The sequence below is a fragment of the Scyliorhinus torazame genome, chromosome 8, assembly GCF_047496885.1.
Source record: "Scyliorhinus torazame isolate Kashiwa2021f chromosome 8, sScyTor2.1, whole genome shotgun sequence".
NCBI lineage: Eukaryota > Metazoa > Chordata > Chondrichthyes > Carcharhiniformes > Scyliorhinidae > Scyliorhinus > Scyliorhinus torazame.
In genome coordinates this window covers 52,373,087-52,400,212 of record NC_092714.1, presented here as the reverse complement: position 1 = coordinate 52,400,212, position 27,126 = coordinate 52,373,087, and the positions used below count along the sequence as shown (strand labels likewise).

Sequence of the window (27,126 nt, the reverse complement as noted above, 5' to 3'; positions counted from 1 at the left end):
CTCTCGACCAGGGGGTCCGTTTTATGGCTCCTCGCGTGCCTCCGGAGAAGAACAGGTCCCGGAGCCGTCAGCCAAGGTGGAAGCAAGGCCCCGGAGGTGGGCTTCCTGGGGAAGGCAAACAAGCGGTTGTGAGGGGTCTCATTCGTGGCCGTGCAGAGGAGCGACCTAATGGAATGTAGGGCATCGGGTAGGACCTCCTGCCAGCGGGTGGTTGGGAGACTTCTCGGCAGTAGGGCCAGAAGGACAGCCTTCCAAACTATCGCGTTCTCCCTCTCCACCTGCCCGTTTCCCCGCAGTTTGTAACTGGTCGTTCTGCTCGAGGCGATGCCTTTGCTGAGCAGATACTGACGCAGTTCATCGCTCATGAACGATGTACCCCGGTCGCTGTGGATATAAGCGGGGAAACCAAACAGGGTGAAGATGCTGTGCAGTGCCTTAATCACCGTGGCCGAAGTCATGTCGGGACAGGGGACGGCGAACGGGAAGCGGGAGAACTCGATGACGGTGAGGAAATAGGCATTGCGGTTGGTGGATGGGAGGGGGCCCTTGAAGTCCACACTTAGTCACTCAAAGGGCCCCAAGGCCTTCAGGAGAAAAGCCTTGTCTGGCCGGTAGAAGAGCGGTTTGCACTCCGCGCAGATCTGGCAAGCCCTGGTCATGGCCTTGACTCCCTCTGTTGAGTAAGGTAGGTTGCGGGACTTGATAAAGTGGACGAGCCGGGTAACCCCCGGATGACAGAGGTCATTGTGGATGGCTTGCAGGCGGTCATCCTGCGTATTGGCGCACGTGCCGCGGGACAGGGCATCTGGGGCTCGTTGAGCTCCCCTGGACGATACTTGATATCATACGAGTAGGTGGAGAGTTCGATCCTCCACCTCAAAATTTTATCGTTTTTTATTTTGCCCCATTGTGCGTTATGAAGGCTACCGACCGTTGGTCAGTGACGAGGGTGAACCTCCTACCGGCTAGGTAGTGCCTCCAGTTCCGCACAGCCTCCACAATGGCTTGTGCCTCCTTCGCGACTGCAGAGTGCCGAATCTCGGAGGCGGTGAGGGTCCGGGAGAAGAACGCTACTGGTCTGCCTGGTTGAAGGTAGCAGCCAGGGCGATGTCTGACACATCGCTCGCTACAGTTTCGTCCACCGCGTGCTTTGCGGCCTTGATGATGTTGGCCTTGATGCAGCTGAAGGCCGATCGGGCCCCAGCTGACAGGGGAACTATCGTGGTCTTTATGAATGGGTGGGCTTTGGGGGCGTTGGTGATGGCACCGCTGCCGCTCTCGCCGACAAAGTATACCACGAGCCCGGTGGTGGCGGCAACGCTAAGGATCTGGGGCCAGTGGAGACGGCACCGGGGTGCAATGGGAGCATCGGTGTGGTCCCCGATCAGGGGTAACCACCGGTTTGTCCCGGGGAAGATGGACGGGGGGTTCCAGAGCTGGCATCGGGCGGGGATTGGAAGAATGGGGGACCTGTTCATCGACGGGACATTTGCGAGCCTAGGGGCACTAGAGGAGAAGTTCGAGTTACCCCCGGGAAATGCCTTTAGATATATGCAGGTGAGGGCTTTTGTGAGGCGACAGGTGAGGGAATTCCCGTTACTCCCGACACAAGAAGTTCAAGACAGGGTGATTTTGGGTGTATGGGTCGGGGAGGGCAAGGTGTCAGAAATACACCAGGAGTTGAAAGAAGAGAGGGAAGCGCTGGTAGAAGAGTTGAAGGGTAAATGGGAGGAGGAGCGGGGGGAGGAGATCGAGGAAGGTCTGTGGGCTGATGCCCTAGGTAGGGTTAATTCCTCCTCCTCGTGTGCCAGGCTCAGCCTGATACAATTTAAGGTGGTCCACAGAGCGCACTTGACGGGGGCGAGGATGAGTAGGTTCTTTGGGGTAGAGGACAGATGTGGAAGGTGCTCAGGGAGCCCGGCGAACCATGTCCATATGTTTTGGTCATGCCCGGCACTGGAGGGGTTCTGAAGAGGAGTGGCGGGAGCAATATCTCAGGTGGTGAAAGTCCGGGTCAAGCCAAGCTGGGGGCTAGCAATATTTGGAGTAGTGGACGAGCCGGGAGTGCAGGAGGCGAAAGAGGCCGGCATTCTGGCCTTTGCGTCCCTAGTAGCCCGGCGAAGGATCTTGCTAATGTGGAAGGAGGCGAAGCCCCCCAGCCTGGAGGCCTAGATAAATGATACGGCTGGGTTCATAAAGTTGGAGAGGATTAAGTTTGCCTTGAGAGGGTCTGCGCAGGGGTTCTACTGGCGGTGGCAACCGTTCCTAGACTATCTCGCGGAGCGTTAGAGGAAGGTCGGTCAGCAGCAGCAGCAACCTGGGGGGGGGGGGTTCGTCCTGGGAGGGGGGGGAAAGGGGGGGCTGCCTGGGAGTATGGATGAGCAAGAGATAACATGAAGGGTTGGGGAAACTGGCACGTACGGGTGAGGACCAGTGTACAAAGCTGTGTAAATATATCATTTTGCCATGTATATATCTTGCTCTGCGCGATTTCTCGGGTTTTTTTTTGTTACGAGGGGGGAGTTAGTGTTTGTTAGGGAGAAAAATTGTGTTAAAAAACTTTAATAAATATATATATTTTTTAAATGAATGGGTGGGCTTTGTCCGCATATTTGGGGTCCCACTGGGCGTAATAGGAGAAAAGCCCCAAGCACCGTTTGAGGGCCTTGAGGCTGCGGGGGAGGGGAAGTTCCTTAAGGGGGGGCATGCGGTCGGGGTCAGGATCTAGGACCCCGTTTTCTACGACATAGCCGAGGATGGCTAGCCGGGTTGTGTGGAAAACGCATTTTTCCTTGTAATGAAATGAAAATGAATGAAAATCGCTTATTGTCACAAGTGGGCTCAATGAAGTTACTGTGAAAAACCCCTAGTCGCCACATTCCGGCGCCTGTTCGGGGAGGCTGGTACGGGAATTGAACCATGCTGCTGGCCTGCCTTGGTCTGCTTTCAAAGCCAGCGATTTAGCCCTGTGCTAAACAGCCCTTATAGGTCAGGTTGAGGGCTCGGGTGGTCTGGAGGGACTTTTCGAGGTTCGCGTCATGGTCCTGCTGATCATGGCTGCAGATGGTGACGTTGTCCAAGTACGGGTACGTAGCCCACAAGCCATACTGGTCCACCATTTGGTCCATCGCCCTCTGGAAGACGGAGACCCCATTTGTGACGCCGAAGGGGACCCTGAGAAAGTGGAAGAGCCGGCCGGCTGCTTCGAAGGCAGTATAGGGGCGGTCTTTCGGTCAGAAAGGGAGCTGGTGGTAGGCGGATTTGAGATCGACCGTGGAAAATACCTGGTATTGGGTGATCCGATTTACCATTTCTGCGATGTGAGGAAGGGGGTACGCATCGAGCTGCGTGAAGCGGTTTATGGTCTGGCTATAATCCACAACCATCTATTTCTTTTCCCCGGACTGGACTACTACCACTTGTGCTCTCCAGGGGCTGTTGCTAGCCTTGATGGCCCCCTCTCCCAGTAAACCTCTGACTTGATAAAAGTCATGTCTTGGGCACTGTACTGCCGGCTCCTGGTGGCGACGGGCTTACAGTCGGGAGTGAGGTTCGCGAATAGAGAGGGGGTGCGACTTTCACTGTCGCAAGGCTGCATACCGCGAGGGGGGCAAGGGTCTGCTGAACTTCAGTGTCAGGCTTCGGTGGCTGCACTGGAAATCCAGTCCGAGCAGCAGGGGTGCGCAGAGGTGAGGGAGGATATACAGTTTGAAACGGGTGTATTCGGCGCCCTGGATCGAGTGATCCGCAATACAATACCCCTTGATTTGGACCGAGTAGGACCCGGAGGCGAGGGCTATGGTTTGGGTACACGGGATGGGTGCGCAAGGAGTAGCGCCTTACCGTTTCTGAATGAATAAAGCTCTCCGTGCTCCCGGAGTCGAAAAGGCATGGAGTGTCACGAACGTTGACCTGGACCTGCATCACAGAGTTCTGCAGGTGTTTTGGCCACGTTTGGTCGAGGGTGATCGCTCCCAGTTGCGGGTAGTCCGAGTTGGATTCGTAAAATGGCCGCCGCCATCGGTCGCACGTGTCGGGTCGAGAAGGTGGCCGCCGCCAAGCTGGCCACCCCCATGATTCGCACGAGGCAGATGACGCATCAGAAGGGAGCGTGTCGGGTCAATGCGCAGCCGCGTTACGAGGCCTGCGGGCCTGTGAGCCTGATTTTCGGGCCTGCTGTTCTTTGTGTTTCTGGCCCTTCGGCCTGGCCAGGCAAACCCTCACAAAATGCCCCTTCTTCCCGCAGCCGCTGCAGATGGCGGAGCGGGCTGGGCAGCGTGGGCGTGGGTGCTGGCCCTGCCCACAGAAATAGCATGGTGTGCCCCCGGTCTGGGCGGGTCGCCGCGCGGCACAGGCTCGTAACGTGGCTGAGTCTGGGGAAGTCCGAGGGGGGCTCGCAGGGTCCGCGGGGGACGTACCTAAATTATGTCAGGCCACTTCCAGCGAGGTGGCGAGCGTTAGCGCGTCCTGGAGGTCTTTTGCCCTGTTTTCGAGTAGTCGCTGCCGGATGTAGGTCGAGCGGATGCCGGACATGAAAGCGTCTCTGATGTGCAGGTTCATATGGATTTCCCCCGTCACATCCTGATGATTACAGTTCCTGGCGAGCGTGGTGAGTTTTTCTACAAATTCGTCTAGTGTTTCCCCCGAGCCCTGCCGGCAGGTAGAGTGCAGATGCCGGGCATGTACCTTGTTGATGGGTTTGACAAACCGCTTGCGTAGTATCTCGACCGTCTCGTCGTAGGTAGTCACCTTTTCGAGCGTGGCGGAGATTCTGTGACTCACCCGGGCGTGGAGTAGGTGCAGCTTGCGTGGCCCCAGGATGTGAGGCTCTGAGGAGTCCAGGTAGGCCTCGAAGCATCGGAGCCAGTATTTAAAAATTTCCTTTGTTTCCGGTGTCCGTACTTCCAGATTGAGCTTCTCTGGTTTTAGGCCTGCGTCCATCCTGATGTAGTTTAGCTTATTAAATTGCTGTACCCTCAATAACGACGCTCGAGAGTAAAACGGTAAAGAAGGCTTTAACGAGCTAAGAACTAGCCTGGTGTTGAGACGGGTGCTTACTGGGTGCCGCCTTCAAGGCAGCCCCTTACATACGACTCCCAGGTGGGCGGAGGCGGAGTCCCCCAGGGTTCCAAGCTTGGTCTTAAAGGGGACATCACCTTACATGATGATAAGAGTACAGTAATAAAATAACCGTTCATCACAGTAAGATACTCAGTTAGAGGCAATAACTGCTGGTCATACCAGTGATGCCCACATCCTGTTGTAAGGGCCCTTCCTGTTAATTCCCTTATTTCCCCTTTTTTTAGTTTTTGCAATTATTAGTTTTGATCCATGGATATTTGATGGATCAAGTAGCAGAGACAATGAGGAATTCAAAAAGTTGCAACATAGTATATGGGCAGCACGGTAGAACAATGGTTCGCACTGTTGCTTCACAGCTCCAGGGTCCCAGGTTTGATTCCTGGCTTCGGTCACTGTCTGTGTGGAGTCTGCACGTTCTCCCTGTGTCTGCGTTGGGTTATTCCAGGTTCTCTGGTTTCCTCCCACAAGTCCCGAAAGTCGTGCTGTTAGGCAATTTGGACATTCTGAATTCTCCCTCTGTGTACCCGAACAGGCGACTGGGGGCTTTTCACAGTAACTTCATTGCAGTGTTCACGTAAGCCTACTTGTGGTAATAAACATTATTATTATTCTTACCAGCTACATCTGAACCAGAGCGGGGCTAACATCCTTGCTGGTGGGTTTGCTGGTGATATTGAGGGGAGTTTAAATTAATTCGGCTGGTGAAGGGAACGCAGACTGTTAGCAGTATAGGGACACAGCATGACACAGAAAAGCAATTCAGTAAGAGGGAATACAGCGGTAATACGTTTCAAGAGAGAAGGACAAGGCTGGATGGCCTCTACTTTAATATCAGGAGTATTACAGGTAAAACGGATGAGTTAAGGGCGAGGATTGACGTGTGGAATTGTGATATAGTAGCTATCATGGAGACGTGGTTGAGGGAGGGGCAGGATTGGCAACTCAACATCCTGGGATAAAGAATCTTCAGGCGAGACAGAGGAGGGGGTCAAGGAGGAGGAGACATTGCATTATTCGTTAAAGAGTCATTTACTGCAGTAAGGAGAGATGATATCTTGTAGGAGGCATCAAATGAAGCTCTGTGGGTAGAGCTTAGCTATAAAAAGGGACAGCCACATTGATAGGTGTTTATTATAGATCCCCAGATAGTCAGTGGGAAATTGAGGAGCAAATATGTGTGCAATTTGCAAAGGAGTATAAAAATAATAGTAGGGTAATTTATTAGGTGATTTCAACTTTACTAACTTTAATTGGATTAGTCATTGTGTTAATGGTTTAGAAGGAGTGGAGTTCTTAACAGGTATACAGGAAGACTTATGAGCTCAATATGTATAAAGTTCAACAAAGGACCTAATTCTGGGGAATGAAGCTGGACAGGTGTTTGATGTGTTGGTGGGGGAGCATTTTGGTGATAGCAACCACAACATGGTACAATTTAAAACAGAAAATACAATACAATCTCTGGGTCCCCACACCCCCTCAAGTACATGAGTGACTCGACCTTCCCCCCCCCCACCCCACAGAGGCCTCCTGAATAAAGAGACCCCCCACAGAGACCCCCTAAATAAAGAGGCTCCCCGCAGTCATAGAGTCATAGAGTTTTACAGCGCAGAAAGAGGCCTTTGGCCCATTGCATTCGCACTGGCCATAAAGTACTTTACTATACTAATCCCATTTTCCAGCACCTGGTCCACAGGCTTGTTAAATCATAGAATTTACAGTGCAGAAGGAGGCCATTCTGCCCATCGAGTCTGCACCGGCTCTTGGAAAGAGCACCCTACCCAAGGTCAGCACCTCCACCCTATCCCCATAACCCAGTAACCCCACCCAACACTAAGGGCAATTTTGGACACTAAGGGCAATTTATCATGACCAATCCACCTAACCTGCCCATCTTTGGACTGTGGGAGGAAACCGGAGCACCCGGAGGAAACCCACGCACACACGGGGAGGATGTGCAGACTCCACACAGACAGTGACCCAAGCCGGAATCGAACCTGGGACCCTGGAGCTGTGAAGCAATTGTGCTATCCACAATGCTACCGTGCTGCCCCACAATGCTACCGTGCTGCCATTGTATGCAATGGCAATTCAAGTGTTCATGAATGAAATGAAAATGAAAATCGCTTATTGTCACAATTGGCTTCAAATGAAGTTACTGTGAAAAGCCCCTAGTCACCAAAATTCCGGCACCTGTTCGGGGAGGCTGGCACGGGAATTGAACCGTGCTGCTGGCCTGCCTTGGTCTGCTTTCAAAGCCAGCTATTTAGCCCTGTGCTAAACCAGCCCCTAAATACTACTAAATACCTAAATTCATCTAAATACTTCTTAAAGGGTTCCCGCCTCTACCATCCTTTCAGGCAGTGAGTTCAAGATTCCAACCACCCCCTGGGTGAAAAGGTTTTTTCTCACAAGCCCTTAAAGCCTTTAGCTTATAGCTATGCTCCCTGGTCATTGACCCCTCCACTAAGGGGAAAAGTACCTTCCTATCCACCCTATCTACGTCCCTCATAATTCTATATACTTCGATCAGGTGCCCCTTCATTCTTCCGTGCTCCAGGGAAAACAGCCCCAGCCTATCCAGACTCTTCATAGCTGAAACGAGCCAGCCCAGGCAACAATCTGGTGAATCTCTTCTGCGCCCTTTCCAGTGCAATCACCTTCTTTTTATAATGTGGTGACCAGAACTGTACACAGGACTCCAGCTGGGGCCTAACCAGAATTTTAAACAGCTCCAGCATAACCTTCCTGCTCTTGGGGTGGCAGTGGTTAGCACTGCTGCCTCAGGACACCGAGGACCTGGGTTTGATCCGGCCCCTGGTCACTGTGGAGTTTGCATATTCTCCCCTGTCTGCATGGGTCTCACCCCCACAACCCAAAGATGTGCAGGGTGGATGGATTGGCCACGCTAAATTGTCCCTTAATTAGACAAATTAACACCTGCTCTTATATTTAATGCCTTGGTTAATAAAGGCACGAATCCCAGAGGCCTTCTTCATTATCTGTCTGTGCTGCTACCTTCAGAGATCAAAGGGACCTTGCACACCAAGGTCCCTTTGATCCTCTGTCCTTCCTAGGGTCGGTCCATTCATTCTACATTCCCTTGCCTTGTTAGTCCTTCCAAAGTGCATTACCTCACACTTTTCATAGTTAAATTCCATTTGCCCCTCTTCTGCCCATCTAACCAACTCGTCTATATCATTCAGTAATCTAAGGCCTTGCTCTTCACTATTTACCAGACCACCAATTTCTGTGTCATTTGCGAACTTACTTACCATACCTCCTACATTCACATCCAGGTCATTAATGTATATTACAAACAGTATGGGACCCAGCACCAATCCCTGCGGAACACCATGGGACATAGGGGGAGGGATTCTCCACCCCCACGCCGAAGTGGCCGCGCCATCGTGAAAGCCGTCAAGGTTCACGACGGCGCGGAACGGCCCCGGTCCCGACCGATTCAGGCCCTGACAATGGGCCAGGATCGGGGCCGCGTCATCTACACGCGCCAGGCCTTGTCGCCCGCGTAAAAGCAGCGCCGCATAGATGACGCGGCCGGTGCCGCATAACGGGCGTCATCCGCGCATGCGCGGGTTGGCCGGCGCCAACCTGCGCATGCGTGGTTGTCGTCCTCTCTAAGTCCGCCCCGCAAGAAGATGGGGGACGGAGATCTTGCGGGGCCGCGGAAGGAAGGAGGTCTTCCTTCAGAGAGGACGGCCTGACGATTGGTGGGCACCGATCGCGGGCCACCCCACATTCAAGGTAAAGCCCGGTGCAGGATCCCCCCTCGCCCCCCCACAGGCCGTCCCCCCAGCGTTCACGCACCGCCCACGACTGCAGCGACCAGGTGTGGACGGCGTCGGGGGGAACCCGCCGCTTTGGCCTGGCCGCTCAGCCCATCCGGGCCTCAGAATCGCGGGGGTGCCGGGGAATCGCCATTTTGGGTGTCTCCGGCGATTCTCCAGCCTGCGGCCCGCGAAACCCGACCGGGCCGTTCCCGCCGCTTGGGAGAATTGCAGGAGGGCGTCGGACCAGCGTTCCCGGAAATTTTGCCGGCCCAGGCGATTCTCCCAACCGGCGTGGGAGTGGAGAATCGCGCCCAGGCTTTCTGTCACAAAATAACCTTCAACCATCATACCCCGCCTCCTATCACTAAACCAGTTTTGGATGTAATTTGCAAAATTGGCCTGGATCCCTTGGGCTCTTACCTTCTTCATCAGCCCCCCGTGTGGACCTTGTCAAAAGCCTTACTAAAGTCCATGTAGACTACATAACCGTATTACTGTCATCTACACACCTAGTCACCTCCTCAAAAAATTGAATAAAATTTGTAAGATAAGATTTCCCTTTGTCAAAAATAAAAAGACCTCTCACAGAAACCCCCCAAATATGGAGACCCTCCTACAGCCCACCCAACATATGGAGACCCCCACCCCCAGCGCTGTCAATTCCTAGCTGACCACTTCAAAATCACTCAACCGTGATGGGAAGTGATTCGAAAGCACTTAATTCTGTTTAAAGTGGTCCAGGAACTGTCAATCAAAGCTTGATGTTTCTAAACATTGCAAAGTTACTCAACCATGAAGGAAGATGAATGGAACAATGCAGACAGCTGTGGTGTGTGGAAGCTGCCAATTAGAGCCTAGTAAAATCAATATAAAAGAGAAATTAATGAATGGCTTGCTGATCAGAGATCTGAGCGGGTTTAAACACAGCTGACTGGTTTTCTCTTTCTAGGAATGACAGGTGTTTCCTGTGTCTGAGCGAGCTGGTGTATTGCACAAGTGAGTGCTAATGCAGTGATTTTACTCACTGCCTCTGTATGGACTGCTCTCATGGCTTCCAGACAGGGGTTTTCTTCTGGGAGGCTTTCAGACCCGAGTCTCTCTTCTGGGGACTTCCTGACAGGAGTCTCTTTTCTGGGGCCTGGACCGACCCCGCTATCTAACGGCACTTTGTTGCTATTTCGGGCCCAGGTGGGGAATGCCCTGCCGAGGCCACACTTATATTAATAATAATAATAATAATAATAATCTTTATTAGTGTCACAAGTAGCCGCATTTCCTGCACTGCTAGCTTGGAAATGCCACCTGGGGATCTTTGCAGTGCCAGGCTGGCACCCGGGTGGCACTCAGGGTGGCACTGCTAGAGCACCAGGCTGGCAGTGTCAAGGTGCTCGGGTGGCACCAGCAGTGCCAGTCTGGCCAGAGGCTGACCACCCGGGGGCCACTGATTGCCTGTGAGACCCGCCAAGTGCGATTTCGCCCGATCCTCATTTGTGGGGACCGGTGCTAAACGGTACCTGGCTGGGATCTCCTTTGTGAGGCCGGCAGATGCTGGGTGACCATTCAATCAGGCATAGACATAGTTAAGTGGGATTTAAGCTCGCTCAACTATGCAAGTCTGGATCCTGTCCATTGTGGTGGGATCCAGACTGCGACGTCCACGATATTTGGTTAATGACTGTCGGTAATCCTGGGAAAGGCCTCTCCCAGGCTCTACCAGCTGTGTCCTGTCCCCAATCCGGTGGGACACGGCTGGTAAATCGTGCCCATAATACGTACACAATACAGAAATTGAAATATAGCATGATTAAGAATTGTCTCTCCATTGCAATTTTGCATTCATTTCTTAATTTGGAACTGTTTTATGAAGAGATGTATAGCTATGTTGACTATTGCTATTTCAGTAACAGTTGACAAATTTAGGACAAACTTACATTGTACAGGAGTAAGTTCAAAGTACTGATAAATGTACCATTGCTGTCTTTCACTGAAATTGCTGCAGATGATCTAAAAACAATGTTGTAAAAGTACTTTAAAAATTGTTCCAGAAAATTTGTCAAGATCTAAGGCAAATGAAATTGTTTTCTGAATAAAATTTATACTCACGAAGCAAGCTGGGTATTGTTGATAAGGTACTCCAGTGGGTAGCTGCAGCTATACTTATACAGTAGCCCTGGCAGGTAGCTAATAATGGTTGGTGGATCTGGAGTGTCAATATAACCTGAAATGTTCCCAAATTGCACCATCGAAATATTACCTAAAGCATTGAGTCCTTGAGCAGCAGAGACCTACAAAATAGTTCAGAAAACAATTTTTACTGATTCTACAATTCAAAATAGGAGGCACCAGTACCTCTTGGGAATATAATTTGTCAAGGAAGAATTTGAAAGAGATGTAGGAATCTTAGTTGATTTTCCATTCACTGGGGTAAAGATTGGTATGTGTTTGATCCATGTTCCACTCATAAAATAGATGTAACAAAGCAAATGTATCAATTAGAAGGCCCACGTCCAATCCTCATGTGTGTTCTGGCTGCAATTACATTTGTTGGGTAAAATTTCTAGGAAGCCTGGATATACATCCGTCATTGCCTGTCCCTTGATTCAAGGTTCATGTCTATTCAGAATCACAGGATTCTGCCATATATCTTCTGAACAGGGAGACCTTCCACCCACAGAGCTTTAGGCACATGAGGAACAATGTCCCACGAGGCAGTGGAATCCAAGTATGGGTATACATCAATGAGGAATCTAAAGCCCGTTAGGGATTCCTCGGGAAAATTGTTTACCACTGAGAGGAGAAGGAGATGGGCCTGCTCCACTCAGGCTTCTGTAAAAGCTGCTGCAGCCTAAAGTAAATTTAAACAAATACACCTTGCTGTGGAATCAGGATAAGCAGACATCCTCTCTTAATCCACAATTTCCTACTCACCAATCTCCTCCCCAGCCTTGAGGCTCCACCCTATCCAACCTTAACATTGGACCAATGCCAATGAGCCAAATGTCTAATATTCTCTCTCTGCAGATTTGCAAGATATTCATGTGGATGAGACAGACACTGCATGGTAGCCCATTCAATCAAAAGGTCCAAAGCCCAATTTTAGGCTGAATTTAGGATTCCTGATGGAGAAGCATGTTGCAAGTGCATCATCTGCCAGTCAAGAGACTAGGTAGCCATTATGATGTGCGTGAGAGAAACCCAAGTGATTTTATCTCTGGTTTTCCCTCTCCAATGTGACCTGGACCATGGAAATTATGGATATCACTCCAGAATTATTTGCAAAGACAAGGCTTGTGCTATTAACCTTTTTCTCTCTCTTTTGAGAGCAAGGGAATCATTGCATCAAAATAATCAATTTCGAAGCATCAAATCTAATGCTTTATAACTAGAGTGAGGTTTCCCACAGATTCATACATGGAAAATGGTGGAATCTTAAAAAGATGACAGATTCACATTGCATTTCATTGTTTCTACGTCTCTGAGGTACTTATGAAATATTACCTATAATCTATTGTTCACAAGAGAAAGAAGAAAGTTAATCTTACCACTAGGCTATTTCCACAGCCTTCTAGTGTATTGAGGTTGATGGTGAATATGACAACTGTGGGAAAAGTACTGTTATTAATAAAACCCCTGCAATGTGCGTTGCCATGTCTGCCATTTAATGCTAAATCTGTTTCTGAGTAGCCAGAGAACAGTACTGGACAAAAATTGATCTTGATTGTTATGGTCTGAACTCCACAAAAGACTAGGATATCCTTTTCACCTGGAGGAAGAAACATTGAATTAAGTCAATTATAATCTGATCAAAGAAGTTAAATAAAGATTGACTGATATTATATATTGTGAACAATATCTCAACTTATTGCAGTTAAATTAACTTTTGTTGATATATACTTGAAAAATACATATCTGCGACATAGACATCAAGTTATAAGTGATATAAATTCATTCAAGTGGTCAGGTGATAACCATTCAATTCTTTCCTAGATTCTAGTAATATTATAAACATTGCTAATGATGCCAATTTATTTGGCTAAGTGATAAGTATTAGGGCATAGGATAGCATTCAAAAAGATTCAAATCAATTAGCTGGTTGAGCTGAAGAATGGTTATTAGATTTAATGTGGGCAAATGGAAAGTTATTCAATTTGGAACAGGAAATGTGAAACGCGAAAAGGCAATGTAGTAAGTCTGTTTACAAAGTTGAAAGAGGAAGAAATTCTGGTCTGATTTATCTTCAAGTATTCACACAAAGCGACACACTTATCAGCAATGCTAATTGGGAGATGTTCCCCTTTGGTTGTTCTGCATTAGCGACATTATAAACACAGTGGGACAATTTATCTGATTGCAATTTCCTTGATCTTTTTGAACACAGACATTGGAAATCTTCCAGCTATGCCACTAATAGAGAGCAGAAAAAAACCTTCTCTGGGGTGTAGAAATGCATTTCAAGAATATTTGATTAGACCAAATCAGGTTATTTTAACTTTGTGTATATCACTGTTAAGGACTCATTTACCCACAGTTTCAGAAGGACATCATCTACCTGGAATAGTTCAGAACGGTACCCCAGTAAGAATCACTGGGGTGGATGATTACTTTATGAAATAGTAGAAACTGGATGGTAGTGGGTCGTAACCCATTTTACAAATCTCCCCAGGTTGGAAGTGATAGGCTGTTAGAGAACATAGAACATAGAACATAGAACATACAGTGCAGAAGGAGGCCATTCAGCCAACGAGTCTGCACCAAACCACTTAAGCCCTCACTTCCACCCTAGCCCCCGAACCCAATAACCCCTCCTGACATTTTGGACACTAAGGGCAATTTAGCGTGGCCAATCCACCTAATCTACAAGTTTTTGGACTCATTGTTGACTCATTACTCACTATTCCATACTATCGCGTAAAGTCAAGATCTACTGTACTGCTTTCAGGAGGAAAGCGGGAAAACAGAACTAACGAAAAAGCTGCTACAATTGAGCAAGCTGAAGATATGAAATACAGAATGAATTGGATGAGAGTCTCTCTTCAGACAGCCTTTTCACCATGACAGAAACTACGGAGTAAAATTAGAAATGTTCAGCTTTGAGCACAGCCCAGGCAGATGGAATTTACTGTTTGACGTTATAAAGCATTAAATATTTTATGTACATTCTATTTTGTTTAATCAGAGAATCATAAAAATTAAAGATGGAGAGAGGCCACCCATTAATTGCATCAGCCAATGAGCAGTGATCCAGCCCCATCCCACTTTGTCTTGCTCCAGTCTGTAAATTAAAGCACTTCAAATGACGAACCAAGGGTGAGATTCTCCATTTGAGAGCCTAAGTGCTGATGCCAGGACTCAATCCCAGGTGTTCTACGGCCCTAATAGTGGCACCAGTCCCAGAGCAATTCAGGATATGCTAATAGACCAGCACCGGCGCCACAAGGAACTAGTGAAATTCCAACTGAATCAGTGTCGGATTGGCTGCAGTTGGGATTGGCACTGGAGGGCCTGACAAGCTGGAGCTCCACTCCCCACACACTCTCATTCCAGCAAGAAGATGCCACCATGGAGAGAGGTCCCGAGATTTTCAGATGCAGAGCTGGAGACATTGCTGGATGCTAAGGAAGAGAGGCGGGACACCTGTTCCCCAGGGTGAGAAGGCAGCTGCCATCTGCAGATGTCAACCGGGCTTGGGCGCATGTGGCAGAGGCCATGAGTGCCGTGGACCCCACTACTGGGGCCAGGCAGCAGTGCAGGAAGAAGCTACACAAACCTCCTCAGGGCAGCCAGGATGAGTCACCACCACCACCGTGCCCTTAGCACCATACTCTGTCCAACTCTCCCTACACCCACAAAACTTCCTCTCCCCCCCACCCCACCACCATACAGCCCCACTCAGCAGACCAGTAGCCAGTGCTGGGTGAGGATGGGAAATCCCCCCAGGGCGATCGAGCCCCACCCCCCAACCGGCCGCTCAGACCGCAACCTGCACCACATACCAACACCCATTCCGCCCGCCATGACTGTGTGCCCTGCACATACAGGCCAATGGCCGCAGACTCTCTGTGCTACCTTGGTCCAATGATGTGCATTATCTGCCCTCCCAAGAGAAGGCAGCCCACAAACGGAGGGAGCGGGAGATGACCGGAGGGGGCCCACAGGACCTGCAGTCTCTCACCGTCACAGAGCACAGATCGTTGGATCTGGCTGGCGGGGTTGGAGATGAGGCAGTCGCCAAGGCGGTGGTTGGCATTGGAGACAAAAGTGAGCCCCCAACGAATTGGAATGGCTCTATGGCACATGAATCACCCCTCCCCCCCCCACACCATGCCTATCCACGATCTAACCATGCATTTTGTCTTGCAGGATCACCTGGCGACGAGGCGGGTCCATCTGGGGCCCTTCCCACCGCAACCCGAGTCTCACCTGGTGATAGGGCAGGACCTGCTGGTAACCCGTGCCCCCATTGCAACCCCACGACATCTCAGGGTACGACACTAAACTCTTTGTCACTGCTATCACCAGCACGCTCCACCACCCCAGAGACACTCACCTTTAGTGTAGAGGCTCCTGGGGCACTACCTGATGCACACCGGACACACCGGACAAAGTCTTGGAGGGGATTATAAGGGACAAGATTTATAATCATCTAGATAGGAATGATATGATCAGGGATAGTCAGCATGGCTTTGTGAAGGGTAGGTCATGCCTCACAAACCTTATTGAGTTCTTTGAGAAGGTGACTGAACAGGTAGACGAGGGTAGAGCAGTTGATGTGGTGTATATGGATTTCAGCAAAGCGTTTGATAAGGTTCCCCACGGTAGGCTATTGCAAAAAATACGGAGGCTGGGGATTGAGGGCGATTTAGAGATGTGGATCAGAAATTGGCTAGCTGAAAGAAGACAGAGGGTGGTGGTTGATGGGAAATGTTCAGAATGGAGTACAGTCACAAGTGGAGTACCACAAGGATCTGTTCTGGGGCCGTTGCTGTTTGTCATTTTTATCAATGACCTAGAGGAAGGCACAGAAGGGTGGGTGAGTAAATTTGCAGATGATACTAAAGTCGGTGGTGTTGTCGATAGTGTGGAAGGATGTAGCAGGTTACAGAGGGATATAGATAAGCTGCAGAGCTGGGCTGAGAGGTGGCAAATGGAGTTTAATGTAGAGAAGTGTGAGGTGATTCACTTTGGAAGGAATAACAGGAATGCGGAATATTTGGCTAATGGTAAAGTTCTTGAAAGTGTGGCTGAGCAGAGGGATCTAGGTGTCCATGTACATAGATCCCTGAAAGTTGCCACCCAGGTTGATAGGGTTGTGAAGAAGGCCTATGGAGTGTTGGCCTTTATTGGTAGAGGGATTGAGTTCCGGAGTCGAGAGGTCATGTTGCAGCTGTACAGAACTCTGGTCCGGCCGCATTTGGAGTATTGCGTACAGTTCTGGTCACCGCATTATAGGAAGGACGTGGAGGCTTTGGAGCGGGTGCAGAGGAGATTTACCAGGATGTTGCCTGGTATGGAGGGAAAATCTTATGAGGAAAGGCTGACGGACTTGAGGTTGTTTTCGTTGGAGAGAAGAAGGCTAAGAGGAGACTTAATAGAGGCATACAAAATGATCAGGGGGTTGGATAGGGTGGACAGTGAGAGCCTTCTCCCGCGGATGGATATGGCTGGCACGAGGGGACATAACTTTAAACTGAGGGGTAATAGATATAGGACAGAGGTCAGAGGTAGGTTCTTTACGCAAAGAGTAGTGAGGCCGTGGAATGCCCTACCTGCTACAGTAGTGAACTCGCCAACATTGAGGGCATTTAAAAGTTTATTGGATAAACATATGGATGATAATGGCATAGTGTAGGTTAGATGGCTTTTGTTTCGGTGCAACATCGTGGGCCGAAGGGCCTGTACTGCGCTGTATTGTTCTATGTTCTATGTTCTATGTAGTGGTACATCAGGTGGAGGTAGGAACTCCCAGGGGCAGGCGGTCAGAGGGCAGCCCAACCCTAGGGACTAGCTGTCGTCCAGACGGGCCTCGGGCTTTTGGAAAGAGCGGTCCCATCAGTGTTAAAGATGCAGGCACAGAGCCGGGGACCACAGAAGAGAGTGTCAGCGAGCATCTAGTACCTGCACGTGTAGTTGGAGGATTCCAACAACCTGCAGGGGGAGGAGACAGTGCCGACCATGCGTGCTATTCAGGCCAACACCACATGGCTGCCGTCTGCAGTGGAAGTCTTTAGTGCAAAGGTATTGGCCATGGGTCAAGATGTCCAAGGTCTAGAGCATTTTGTGTGGGCGATGACCAAGGCGAGGACAGGGTGGCCATGTCACAGGCAGGCATGTATCAGAGCAAGATGGACATTACGCTCCAGAGCTTGGCCCAGTCATAATGGACCATGCTACGGGCATCGAGGGCATTGGCCTGCCGCTGGCTGACCTTAGCCAGTCCCAGAGGGAGCTGACCCGGTCACTGAGTGACTGTGGGACAGTGCCTGTGCTCCATGGCCGGGAGCATGGAGATTGGTTGGAACGAGAACGGCAGTGCCAGGTGACGGCGAAGCTCCCAGAGCTCACTCTGGCCATGCCCCTATCCCAAGGAGTAATCCGGGGGCCACGGGCACCCCGAGGAAGAAGGAGTTGATGGGGCCCATGCCGGGAACACACTCGTGAGGTTCCAGAATACCACAGCATCTCTGAATTCTCCCCACCTGTTCCTGGCGCATCCGATGGGCAGCTGGCAGAACAGGTTGGCACCATGTCACCGGTGACACCCGTAGACTGCCGGGCCCATCCAGGCACGGTCGCTCCAGAGCACTGGCGCCAAAGAGGAACAAGGACACAAGGCGAGATATGCAGCACGGGGCAGCCCGGTAGCATTGTGGCTAGCACAATTGCTTCACAGCTCCAGGGTCCCAGGTTCGATTCCGGCTTGGGTCACTGTCTGTGCGGAGTCTGCACATCCTCCCCGTGTGTGCGTGGGTTTCCTCCGGGTGCTCTGGTTTCCTCCCACAGATGTGCAGGTTAGGTGGATTGGCCATGATAAATTGTCCTTAGTGTCCAAAATTGCCCTTAGTGTTGGGTGGGGTTACTGGGTTATGGGGATAGGGTGGAGGTGTTGACCTTGGGTAGGGTGCTCTTTCCAAGAGCCGGTGCAGACTCGATGGGCTGAATGGCCTCCTTCTGCACTGTAAATTGTATGATAATCTATGACAAGGGTCTTGTAATGGACCAAGTAGAAACGGGAACTGAGGTGGAAAGGTAGTTGTATTCATATATACCAGGGCGTTATGGTGGAGCTGGCAAGAAGGCAGGCGGCTGGCCTTTAATAGGCCATCCTTTGTGTGAGGATGGCAAAGGTAATTGATGATTATGTGGGGTTCAATAAAAACTGGGCGGTCTCTCATCCGTGGTATCGGAGGCTCTGAAGGCGGTGGTAAGGGGCAAGCGCAGCCCGTTTGAGGCAAAGGTGAGGAGCAGCAGTGATTGGTTGACAACATTTTGGAAATGGATGGGAAGTATGCGGGGGATCCGATTCCGGCGCTTTTGGCCAATAGAAAGGAACTGCAATTGCAGTTTTACCTGTTGTCTACATGGAAAGTGGTAAGCCAAGGTGAGCCAAACAAAGGGTGTGGTTTATGAGAAGACCATTTGGGGAAGACGGTGGACCTAAGAAATTGGCGGGGAGGCAGGTATGTCCCGTGGGATGGTTATGGCGGATAGGAAGGGGAGTCCAAATGGTAATGTGGAACATGCGGGGGTTGGGCAGACTGGTGAATACCATTGGCAACTGCACCGCGTCCATTTACAGCTCTGTCGGCAGGCTTCTTCCCAGGAGATTGTTCAGGTTCAGTATGGGGTGAGTGAGCTGGTGGCTGCGCTGGAGCAGGTGAAGAGCGCTTTTGAGGAGATCTATAAGAGGTTGTAGAGGTCGGAGGCCCCAGGGGATCAGTCGTATATGGGGGGGTTTTGGAGGGGCTGGAGTGTGGGAGAGGAGGATAGGGCAGGGTTGGAGGAGTCAGTGGGGATTGAGGAGGTTCGGACTGTGGGAGGGAAGATGGTTCCCCTCCCCGGTACACATGCCAACCCTCTGGTCGCAGAGATGTCCCTGGTGCTGGGGCTCAGCCACTGGGTTATCGGATGTTGGCCACTGCGTCCTCGGTGTTGCCTCCTGCAGTGTTCAGGCACAGTGTCCTAGCATCACAGTTTGATTGGGATGCTAGGTAATAACTCCCACATGCTACATGGCCCGCCACAGGAATCCATTTGGGATGTGTAAACTTAACTACGTTTGTCAATTCCCTATTAGCTACAGTCTTCAGTCGCACGACCAGAGGACTTCGTAGTCAATGGGTTTATGGGTGGTCAGTGGGGCAGAAGGGCATGGGTTGGAGTTGTCTGCAGAATGGGACCACACGGTCTGGGGCTTGACATGGAGAACCCGCGGGTGCTGAGATGCCCATCTTTTCTCTGCCTTCCCCAAGCCTAGCCCAGGACATAGGTGGCCACCCCCTTGCTCTGCCACCAACCCCCCCCCCCAACTCTGCAACCCATCCCTCACACATTGATGGCGACCACCCTGACTGAGGCTAGCCCCCACGTTGGCACCCTCACCCCCTTCTGAGCACCGTACCAGCAACCCCAGTGCCCCAGGGCTCTTTGCCTGTGAGCGAAAATGGCCACCGCGGCAGCCCTTCTGCCAGCTTCACGCTTTTAAAAAGGAGTACTAATTGGTGCCCGCATGACCACTTGCTAGATCACAGGAGACTGTTAGATAGGGGGTCGATCCCGCAATTGGATAGAGATAGAGATTAGGTGGTGAGTATTAGTTTCCCACCATGATACGGCGGGATCCCGATTTCGCCAACGGGAGCGGTCCTGTAAGATCTCAGATTGGTGCCCGGCACAGTTCCTGTTTTGGCCTCTCCCGTGATTTAATGACCTTGTCACGCTCTCGCTTAAGTGAAACGCAGCCATTAAATTGCACCCATGGTGTTTTATTTTGCTGTTTACTAATCCATTGGGACCTTGCCAGAAACAGGGGGTGGGATTCTCCAATAATGGGACTATGTCTCCACGCCAGCGTCAAAACACGGCGTTTCACTCTGGACTTTCCTTAAGAAAGATTCTCCAATTTGGAGGGTGCTAGCAGGGCGCCGGGGTGCTTCTCGCAGCTCTAGCTGCAGATACGGGGCCCTGTACTTCCGGTCGGGAGTCTGTGCATGCGCACGGCGGCAGACTGCGTTGGCCGCCCTGTACGACATGGCGGACCCAGCCCGTGGAGCGGCACCAAAAATGTAGGTCCCCCTGAGATTGCTCCCGCCCGCCGCCCAATTGCTTGCCTGGCCGTCTGTGAGACCCCCTCCTGGTGAAGGATCCCCCCGCCCCCAACAGGGCGGCCGTGAACTGAGTGTGCAGCCGCCGGCCGGCCGTTCCCGACAGGTAAAACGTGGTTAGAACCACGCCATCGGGTACTCGGCCAGTTGTCCTCTTAGAATCGGCGCGGGGGCCTGTGTCAATGGCCCCCTTCCCCCACCGCATAAACCGCGCGTGCGATCCACAGAGTTTCTCCGGGGATTGGAGAATCGCGGGAGCGGTGTCACGGCGGATTTCGGCGTCAACGCCCATTCTCCGCCCCCGCGCCGATTGCAATTTTGGTGCATAGGCTTGAAGAATCCCGCCCAGGAAATTTGGGACAATTAATATATTCTTTCTATTTTCTTTATCTTGGTATCACATAGTTTTATACACCTCAACTAAATCTTCTTTTAATCTCTTTTTTTCAAATTAAACAACTCCAGCTTTGCCCCAAAGTGAAAATTATCCAGTCCTGGTAACATGGACTTAAACCTACCACGACCCTTTCTGGCCTAATCACATTCTTCCTGCAAAGTGAGAGTCAGAACTGCAGGCAGCACATGAGATGCCGTCTTACCTGAGTTTTATACAGTCTGAGGGCGGGGCTCTCCGTCGGCCGACTTCAGAATTAGGAAACGCGATTGTGTGGAGAATTGTTTTTGACGCCAAAATCGTGGCGGACGCCAGTTTCACGCCAAATCGCAATTCTCCTGTGCCTTGATAGCGGTGTCAAAGCATTCCAGAATGCATGTACAGTAAATTCCATTGGCATACCATTAGAGAGTCTGACCCAGTATCCTCCGGGGCCTTTGCAATGCTTCACCTCCAATGTGGCAAATTCCCGACGGTAAGGTTCACTTGTGCTTTTAAAAATTGTGAAACAGGCGCCGTGGCTGCTGAGGGGGACAGAGGGGGTTTGGAAAGTGTTGAACATCGCCATAGTTTGCTGACAGCTGTGCTGCTAATCGGGGGGCTTCTGGCAGGGCCAGAGGGTATAGCAGGGGGTGGCAAGGAGATGGGCTGCGGGGTCGGGGTGGACGGGCACGGAGCACTCTTGACAGGGTCTGCAAGACAGCCATGCAGCTGCGCATGCTGCTGACTGCCCACTGTGAACTTAGGGCTACTCGTTGTATAGGTGTCCCCCCAGGGCCTCTCCCTAGGTACCCTCTGGACCCAGCCGACCCATCAGCGGGATGGGTGCGTTCCAGCGCAACCAGTGCGATCTTGGTTGGGATGAGTGTGTGTGGGGAGTGTAATGTGTAAATGCGGCTGCAGTGTGTCAGCCTCCCGAGTGTCAATCACAGACCCAGTGAATCTGGCGCTGTTTCTCATTGGAATCAATTGTATTCCACGTGGCATTGGTGCAAGCCCCTCCATATTTGCTGAATTGGTCCAGGTGTGACGGCAGTTTTGCTGGCGTGGTAATCCACGAATCCTGCCTCGGTGTCAACACTTAGTCTCGGGAATGGAGAATCCCGCCAAATCCTGCCGTGCGTGCATCTTCTCTGCTGCTATATTCTGTGCCACATCTAATAAAGGAAAGTATCTCTTATGTCTTCATAATGGCTTTATCTATAAGTCTTGCGATCTTCAGGGTCTTAGGACATACATGCCAAGGTCCCGTGATACCTTTTAACTTCTCAATATCTAACCATTTATTGTCTATCTTGTTTGTCCTCCCCAAATGCATTATCTCATTTCTCTGTACAGAGTTCCATTGCCCACCGGACCAATCTGTTGATAACCTCCTGCAGTCTCCAGTTTTCTTCCTCACTTTCAAACACAGTCAATTTTTGTATTGTCTTTCAAACTTCTTAATCATGCCCCTAGATTTAGGTGTAAAACATTGTTATAAACTACAAAAAGCAAGCACTTAGTATTGAGTCTTGCGGAACATAACTGGAAACAGCCGTCCACTCACAAAACATTCAGCGGCCATTATCCTCTCCGTCCTGCCAATTTTGGATCCAACTTACCAGGGAATCTGCTGTGCAGATTAGCATCACAGTTGTACCCATTGAATTGTGCATCTGCTGAATGTATCTTGATAGCTAATAGCAGCAGAAAGCTGAAATGTTCCATTGCAAAGCTGTTGAAAAAAAGTGAACAAGTTGCATAAGTGTAACCTGCCAGTGTCAGCTGTGGTTCAGTTAGTAGCACTCTCGCTTCTGAGTTAGAAGATGTTCCAAATTGAGCTCCTGCTCCATCACCTGAGTACAATAATCAAGGCCCCTATTCCAGTGCAGCATGACGGTGGTGGTGGGAGGGTGGGGGGGGGGGGGGGGGGGGAGCTGCATTTCCTGCATCACAACTGTGACCACACTTCAAAAGTACTCCTTGGCTGTGAAACACTTTGGAATGTACAGAAGCCATGAAAGGTGCTATATACATCCAAGTTTGTTTTCTTTCTTAGTTTGCAGTGTAAAAATGAATGTACAATTGTCTGCTGAAACAATTAAAATAATCTAAGGATTGTTATTTTATTACTTCCGCTATATACCTTCCCGAAAGTATTTGGAAATTGAATTGGCGCTGTCATACCAGGCTAAAACTCCCTCCAGCTGTGACTTTACTGCAGGTGTTAATCATCTGCTAATTTAGAACAATTTAATCAACCTGAATTTTCCTACTTCTGTTGCTGTTTCCAATAGTCAGTGTAATAATGGTGATTGTGGGCCTGATTTAATGTTCCTCACATGGATCCATCCCACTGTTTAATAATAATAATAATCTCAGAGATAAGTTGTAGCTTTGTTACATTGACCACCCAGCGACAACTAAGACATTGCAGAAACAACTTGTTTGCAGGCACGGCAGCACAGTGGTTAGCACAGTTGCATCACAGCTCCAGGGTCCCAGGTTCGATTCCCGGCCTGGGTCACTATCTGTGCAGAGTCTGCGTGGGTTTCCACCGGGTTCTCCGGTTTCCTCCCACAGTCCAAAGATGTGCAGGTTAGGTAGATTGGCCATGATAAATTGTCCCTCGTGTCCAAAAAATGTTAGGTGGGGTTACGGGGATCGGGTGGAGGTGTGGGCTTAGGTAGGGTGCTCTTTCCAAGGGCTGGTGCAGACTCGATGGGCAGAATGGCCTCCTTCTACACTGTAAATTTTATGATACTATGCATTTGGGACAACATCTAAAATTAACTGTATTGTTTGGATCCCAGTTAATGTTCCAACTAGACGGCAAGATCACAGAAGGAACGCTGGCTCAAAAGACGGTCAGTGGAATTCTCCGTCAGTGGGATCCTCCTGTCCATTGGCAGCCCACCCATGCCCGTGGGTTTCCTAACGGCATGAGGTGGCCACAATTGGAACACCCATTGGCTGGCTGTGGGAACTGAGAATCCCGCTGCCAACAGGGGTGCACCGTGCGGGAAAACACGGCTGGCAGACCCCACTCCGTAATTTTTACTTTTAAAAAGTAAACATGGAGGACAGAGTTACAGGACTGCTAATTAGTTTTAACAACAAGAAATAAAGAATATTGAACATGAAAAAAATGGATTATGATACAATACTCCTTTATTCACCCTGTAGCCTAAAAACTACACACAGATTTTAATCTACAAGACCTCATTAGCACCACAAAGTCACTTTTGAGCACATGAAATGTCTGTGGTAAGACACACACCTCTCTGAACCCAAGTAAATGTCTGGACTTCTCAAAATCCCCCCAGATGATTCTTATACCATGAGCCATTTTGTCTCACTGAACTCCAGCTTCCACGCCATTGATTTCAAATTCCGCTTTCAAAAGTTAAGCTTTCAAATCTTCTCTTAAATGATGCTTTCCCTCCGCTGCTTCCATTAAGGGTTTGCCTTCAGGTTTTACAACTCTTCCTTCAGATTTCCTTTTTCCAAAAGGCATTGCTACAAACTCCAAGGCCTGGCCACCGATTTCCACAATTATTTCAAATAAGGCCTCCTAAACTGTAGTAATTTCTCACAAACCTTAGCACTATGCAAATATTTTTCTTGCTCCTCATGATCCAATGCCTTTTCAACTCTCTGTGATTTTACTGAACAGTAATCTGGTCTGGTTTCTCAATTTCCTCGGTTCTGTAAACTCTGGACTTCTTGGAAACCTCTCTTCATTTCTGTGTTTTTTTTAACGAGCTGGACTCTAAGTTTCTGGCCTTGTTTTCTTAACCATTGCTCGATAGTGTGTTTTTTCTCCTGGCAATGCTGAGAAAGATGTTCCCTCTTTAGCCTTCTAAAACCAACTGCTTCTAGCAGAGCTGTGTGAGTTACCTCCTCTCTCACTACCTATCTCCAACTGCAATCAAATTGGCTAAACTAAAGCTTAAAAGATTCTTTACTTTACAAGGCTCTACTTTTTAAGCAACCATTGCTGGTTTATTTACTCTTCATACAACAGCCCTCTCGAAGCACAATAGAATCACAGTTGGAATTGAAACCAATGCCCACACATATAAACACCTTGTCCAACATGAATCTAACTATAGATTTACCCCTTCCAGCCACAGAAACATTAAATTAAATTAAATCCACTGAAAACTATATCTTCTTTCTGATGTTTACTGATACAAATATAAATTCCTTAAAACTACCTTTGTTTTCCCAGTATCTCCCCCTTTGAATGAAAGAAATCTTCATAATAATGAAGATTTCTTTACACTGGTGTTACATTCATTTTACACAAACTTAACATGATTAATATCTAACCACGCAACGTACATCATACAAGTACAGTTTTCTTAGTTCACCATTACACATGTTATAATATACAATCACAGTGATTTTACCAAAACAAAGACTTCAACAGCATCATCAGATGGTAACACAATCATTCTCAGATCTTGTTTTTCTTTTTTCTTCTGATTTCCAGTTTTCAACACAGAAAAGAATGTTTCATTTATGACTACAGTGCAACTCTTCTTTTCTCCACTTGTAGATATAGTTCCACTCTCAAGCCCACTTTCCAAATTCACATGTGGTAAATATGGATTTCAATTTAACAAAGTCAAAATGTCAATTTTTATGCATTAACATTTCATTTCTTCTCTTGTCAAAATCTTTTAACCGTTTCAAGAATGTTGTTCAGATGCTTATGGTCACTCAGAATAGTATAATACTCTTGCTTTGTTAGTTCTTTGAACATTTTGAGGTCCTGTTGTTTCTCCCTGTCCCATTTCAAATGACTTCTTTTAAATTATATTTGAGCCATGTCAATCACTTCCTCTTGCTCTGAAGTTTCATAGTTCGTTCTGATCCTTCAACTTTTTTGCACAATTTCTGCACTATCTCAGTCCAGTTCTAAGTAGAGTTTGAATGGTCTTTGGCAAACTATTCACATGCATTTCTTCCAATTAGTACACCTTGTGTAACATCACCGGTAAGCATTTTAAAATCAGAGTTTCTGGTCACTGACCAGATCACTTTGCAATTTCAATCCTTCTGATTGACGATTCATAATTTCCAATTTTGCAAATATTTTGGTTGTTTTCTTATTATCCATTACTGACTTTGATACATCAATAATATTACTTGGATCAGTTCTTTGCTCAATTGGGTCAGAATTCGATATTGAGTTTTTATTCACAGGAACAACGTTTGGAATTGCAACACTCCATATCATCCATCCTCTCCTTCATTTCCTCGATTTTGCTTAAGTTCAAATATCTCATTGTTCTCACGACGATTATCTAACAATTTGTTTACTTTTGCTTTTTAACCCTGCATTCAACCAATTATTCTGATTTACCAGAATATCCTTTTCTTGTTTGAGGCATTTTCCATGATACTTCATAAATACATCTGATGCTTGAAGTTCACCAATTTTTAATGGAAGATCAACCATTGCCAAATTTGCTACTTCAAGTTTATCCTTTCGACAGTTCAAGTCTTCAGCCAAATGTTCCACCTTTCCTGGCTGATCAGTTGTTCTCACCAGTTCTCTTTTTCATTCACAAACTCCTCTTTCATAGGTGAAAATTGGTTTTACCGGGCAGCATGGTGGCACAGTGGTTAGCACTGATGCCTCACAGTTCCGAGGACCCAGGTTTGATCCCTGCCCTGGGTCACGGTCTGTGTGGAGTTTACACAGTTTCCTCATGTCTGTGTGGGTCTCAGCCCCACAACCCAAAAGGATATGCAGGTTTGGTGAATTGGCCATGCTAAATTGCCCCTTCATTGGAACAAAAAACAATTGGGCACTCTAAATTTATTGAAAAAAACAAAAAAAAGAAAGTTGATTTTCTGTGTTAATCAGGTTTTCCTTCAATTGCATGATATCTGCAGTGTCTCATTTTTTGCCACTGTAGTTTTCAAAAGTTTGTTAAGATCACCATGATCTGCCTGTTGCAATACAGTCATTATCATAATACTGACTCCACAAGGCAAATCATTGCCAGGATGAAATCTATTCCTCCAATAGGTAATTTAGCAATAATTCCCATTGTAACAATTTAATTAACAAAATTACTTCTTAAATTAACTTTACATAAAGAAACAGGTATACTTCTATTAATATCACTTATTAATATGTATTCCTTCATAAAACTTCCTGGAATACAAATTGTATCATCAGCTACCATCAATGATTGATCTGCTCCCGTATCTCTCAAAAGTTTAATTTGTTTACTGGTTTTGTGAGACGAGTAAGGGAATACTTTCTCCCTTTGAAACAAAACATCCAGAACCTCTTCCAGTACTCAAATAATATCTGAACTATCTTGAGATCTATCCCCCATTCTCATTGATCCTGAAAGAGCTTGTTTCATCTGCACCCGTGATACAATTTAACAGCCATTTATTTTCAGGTGCTTTCTTTCCTACAACTGTAACTGGTGATCCATTTAATTTCCAACAATCTGCCCAAATATGTCACACTTTGTTAGAATGGAAACACTTAGGTGTCAAAAGTCACTTTTATCCTCAACACTTT

The 27,126-nt window shown here is 48.6% G+C and overlaps 1 protein-coding gene across 1 annotated transcript in view; it reads right to left on the bottom strand.

Moving 5' to 3' along the window:
• LOC140428852 (zona pellucida-like domain-containing protein 1) overlaps positions 1–26,165 on the bottom strand; it is a 119,778-nt gene extending 93,613 nt beyond the window's left edge. The window contains exons 1-5 of the mRNA XM_072515506.1: positions 26,131–26,165; positions 22,193–22,305; positions 12,416–12,636; positions 10,977–11,158; positions 10,805–10,877 (exon numbers count right to left, since the gene is read on the bottom strand). Coding sequence (XP_072371607.1) covers positions 10,805–10,877; positions 10,977–11,158; positions 12,416–12,636; positions 22,193–22,305; positions 26,131–26,165 — 624 coding nt within the window. The remainder of the gene's footprint in view (positions 1–10,804; positions 10,878–10,976; positions 11,159–12,415; positions 12,637–22,192; positions 22,306–26,130) is intronic.
• Positions 26,166–27,126: the final 961 nt, after the last annotated feature.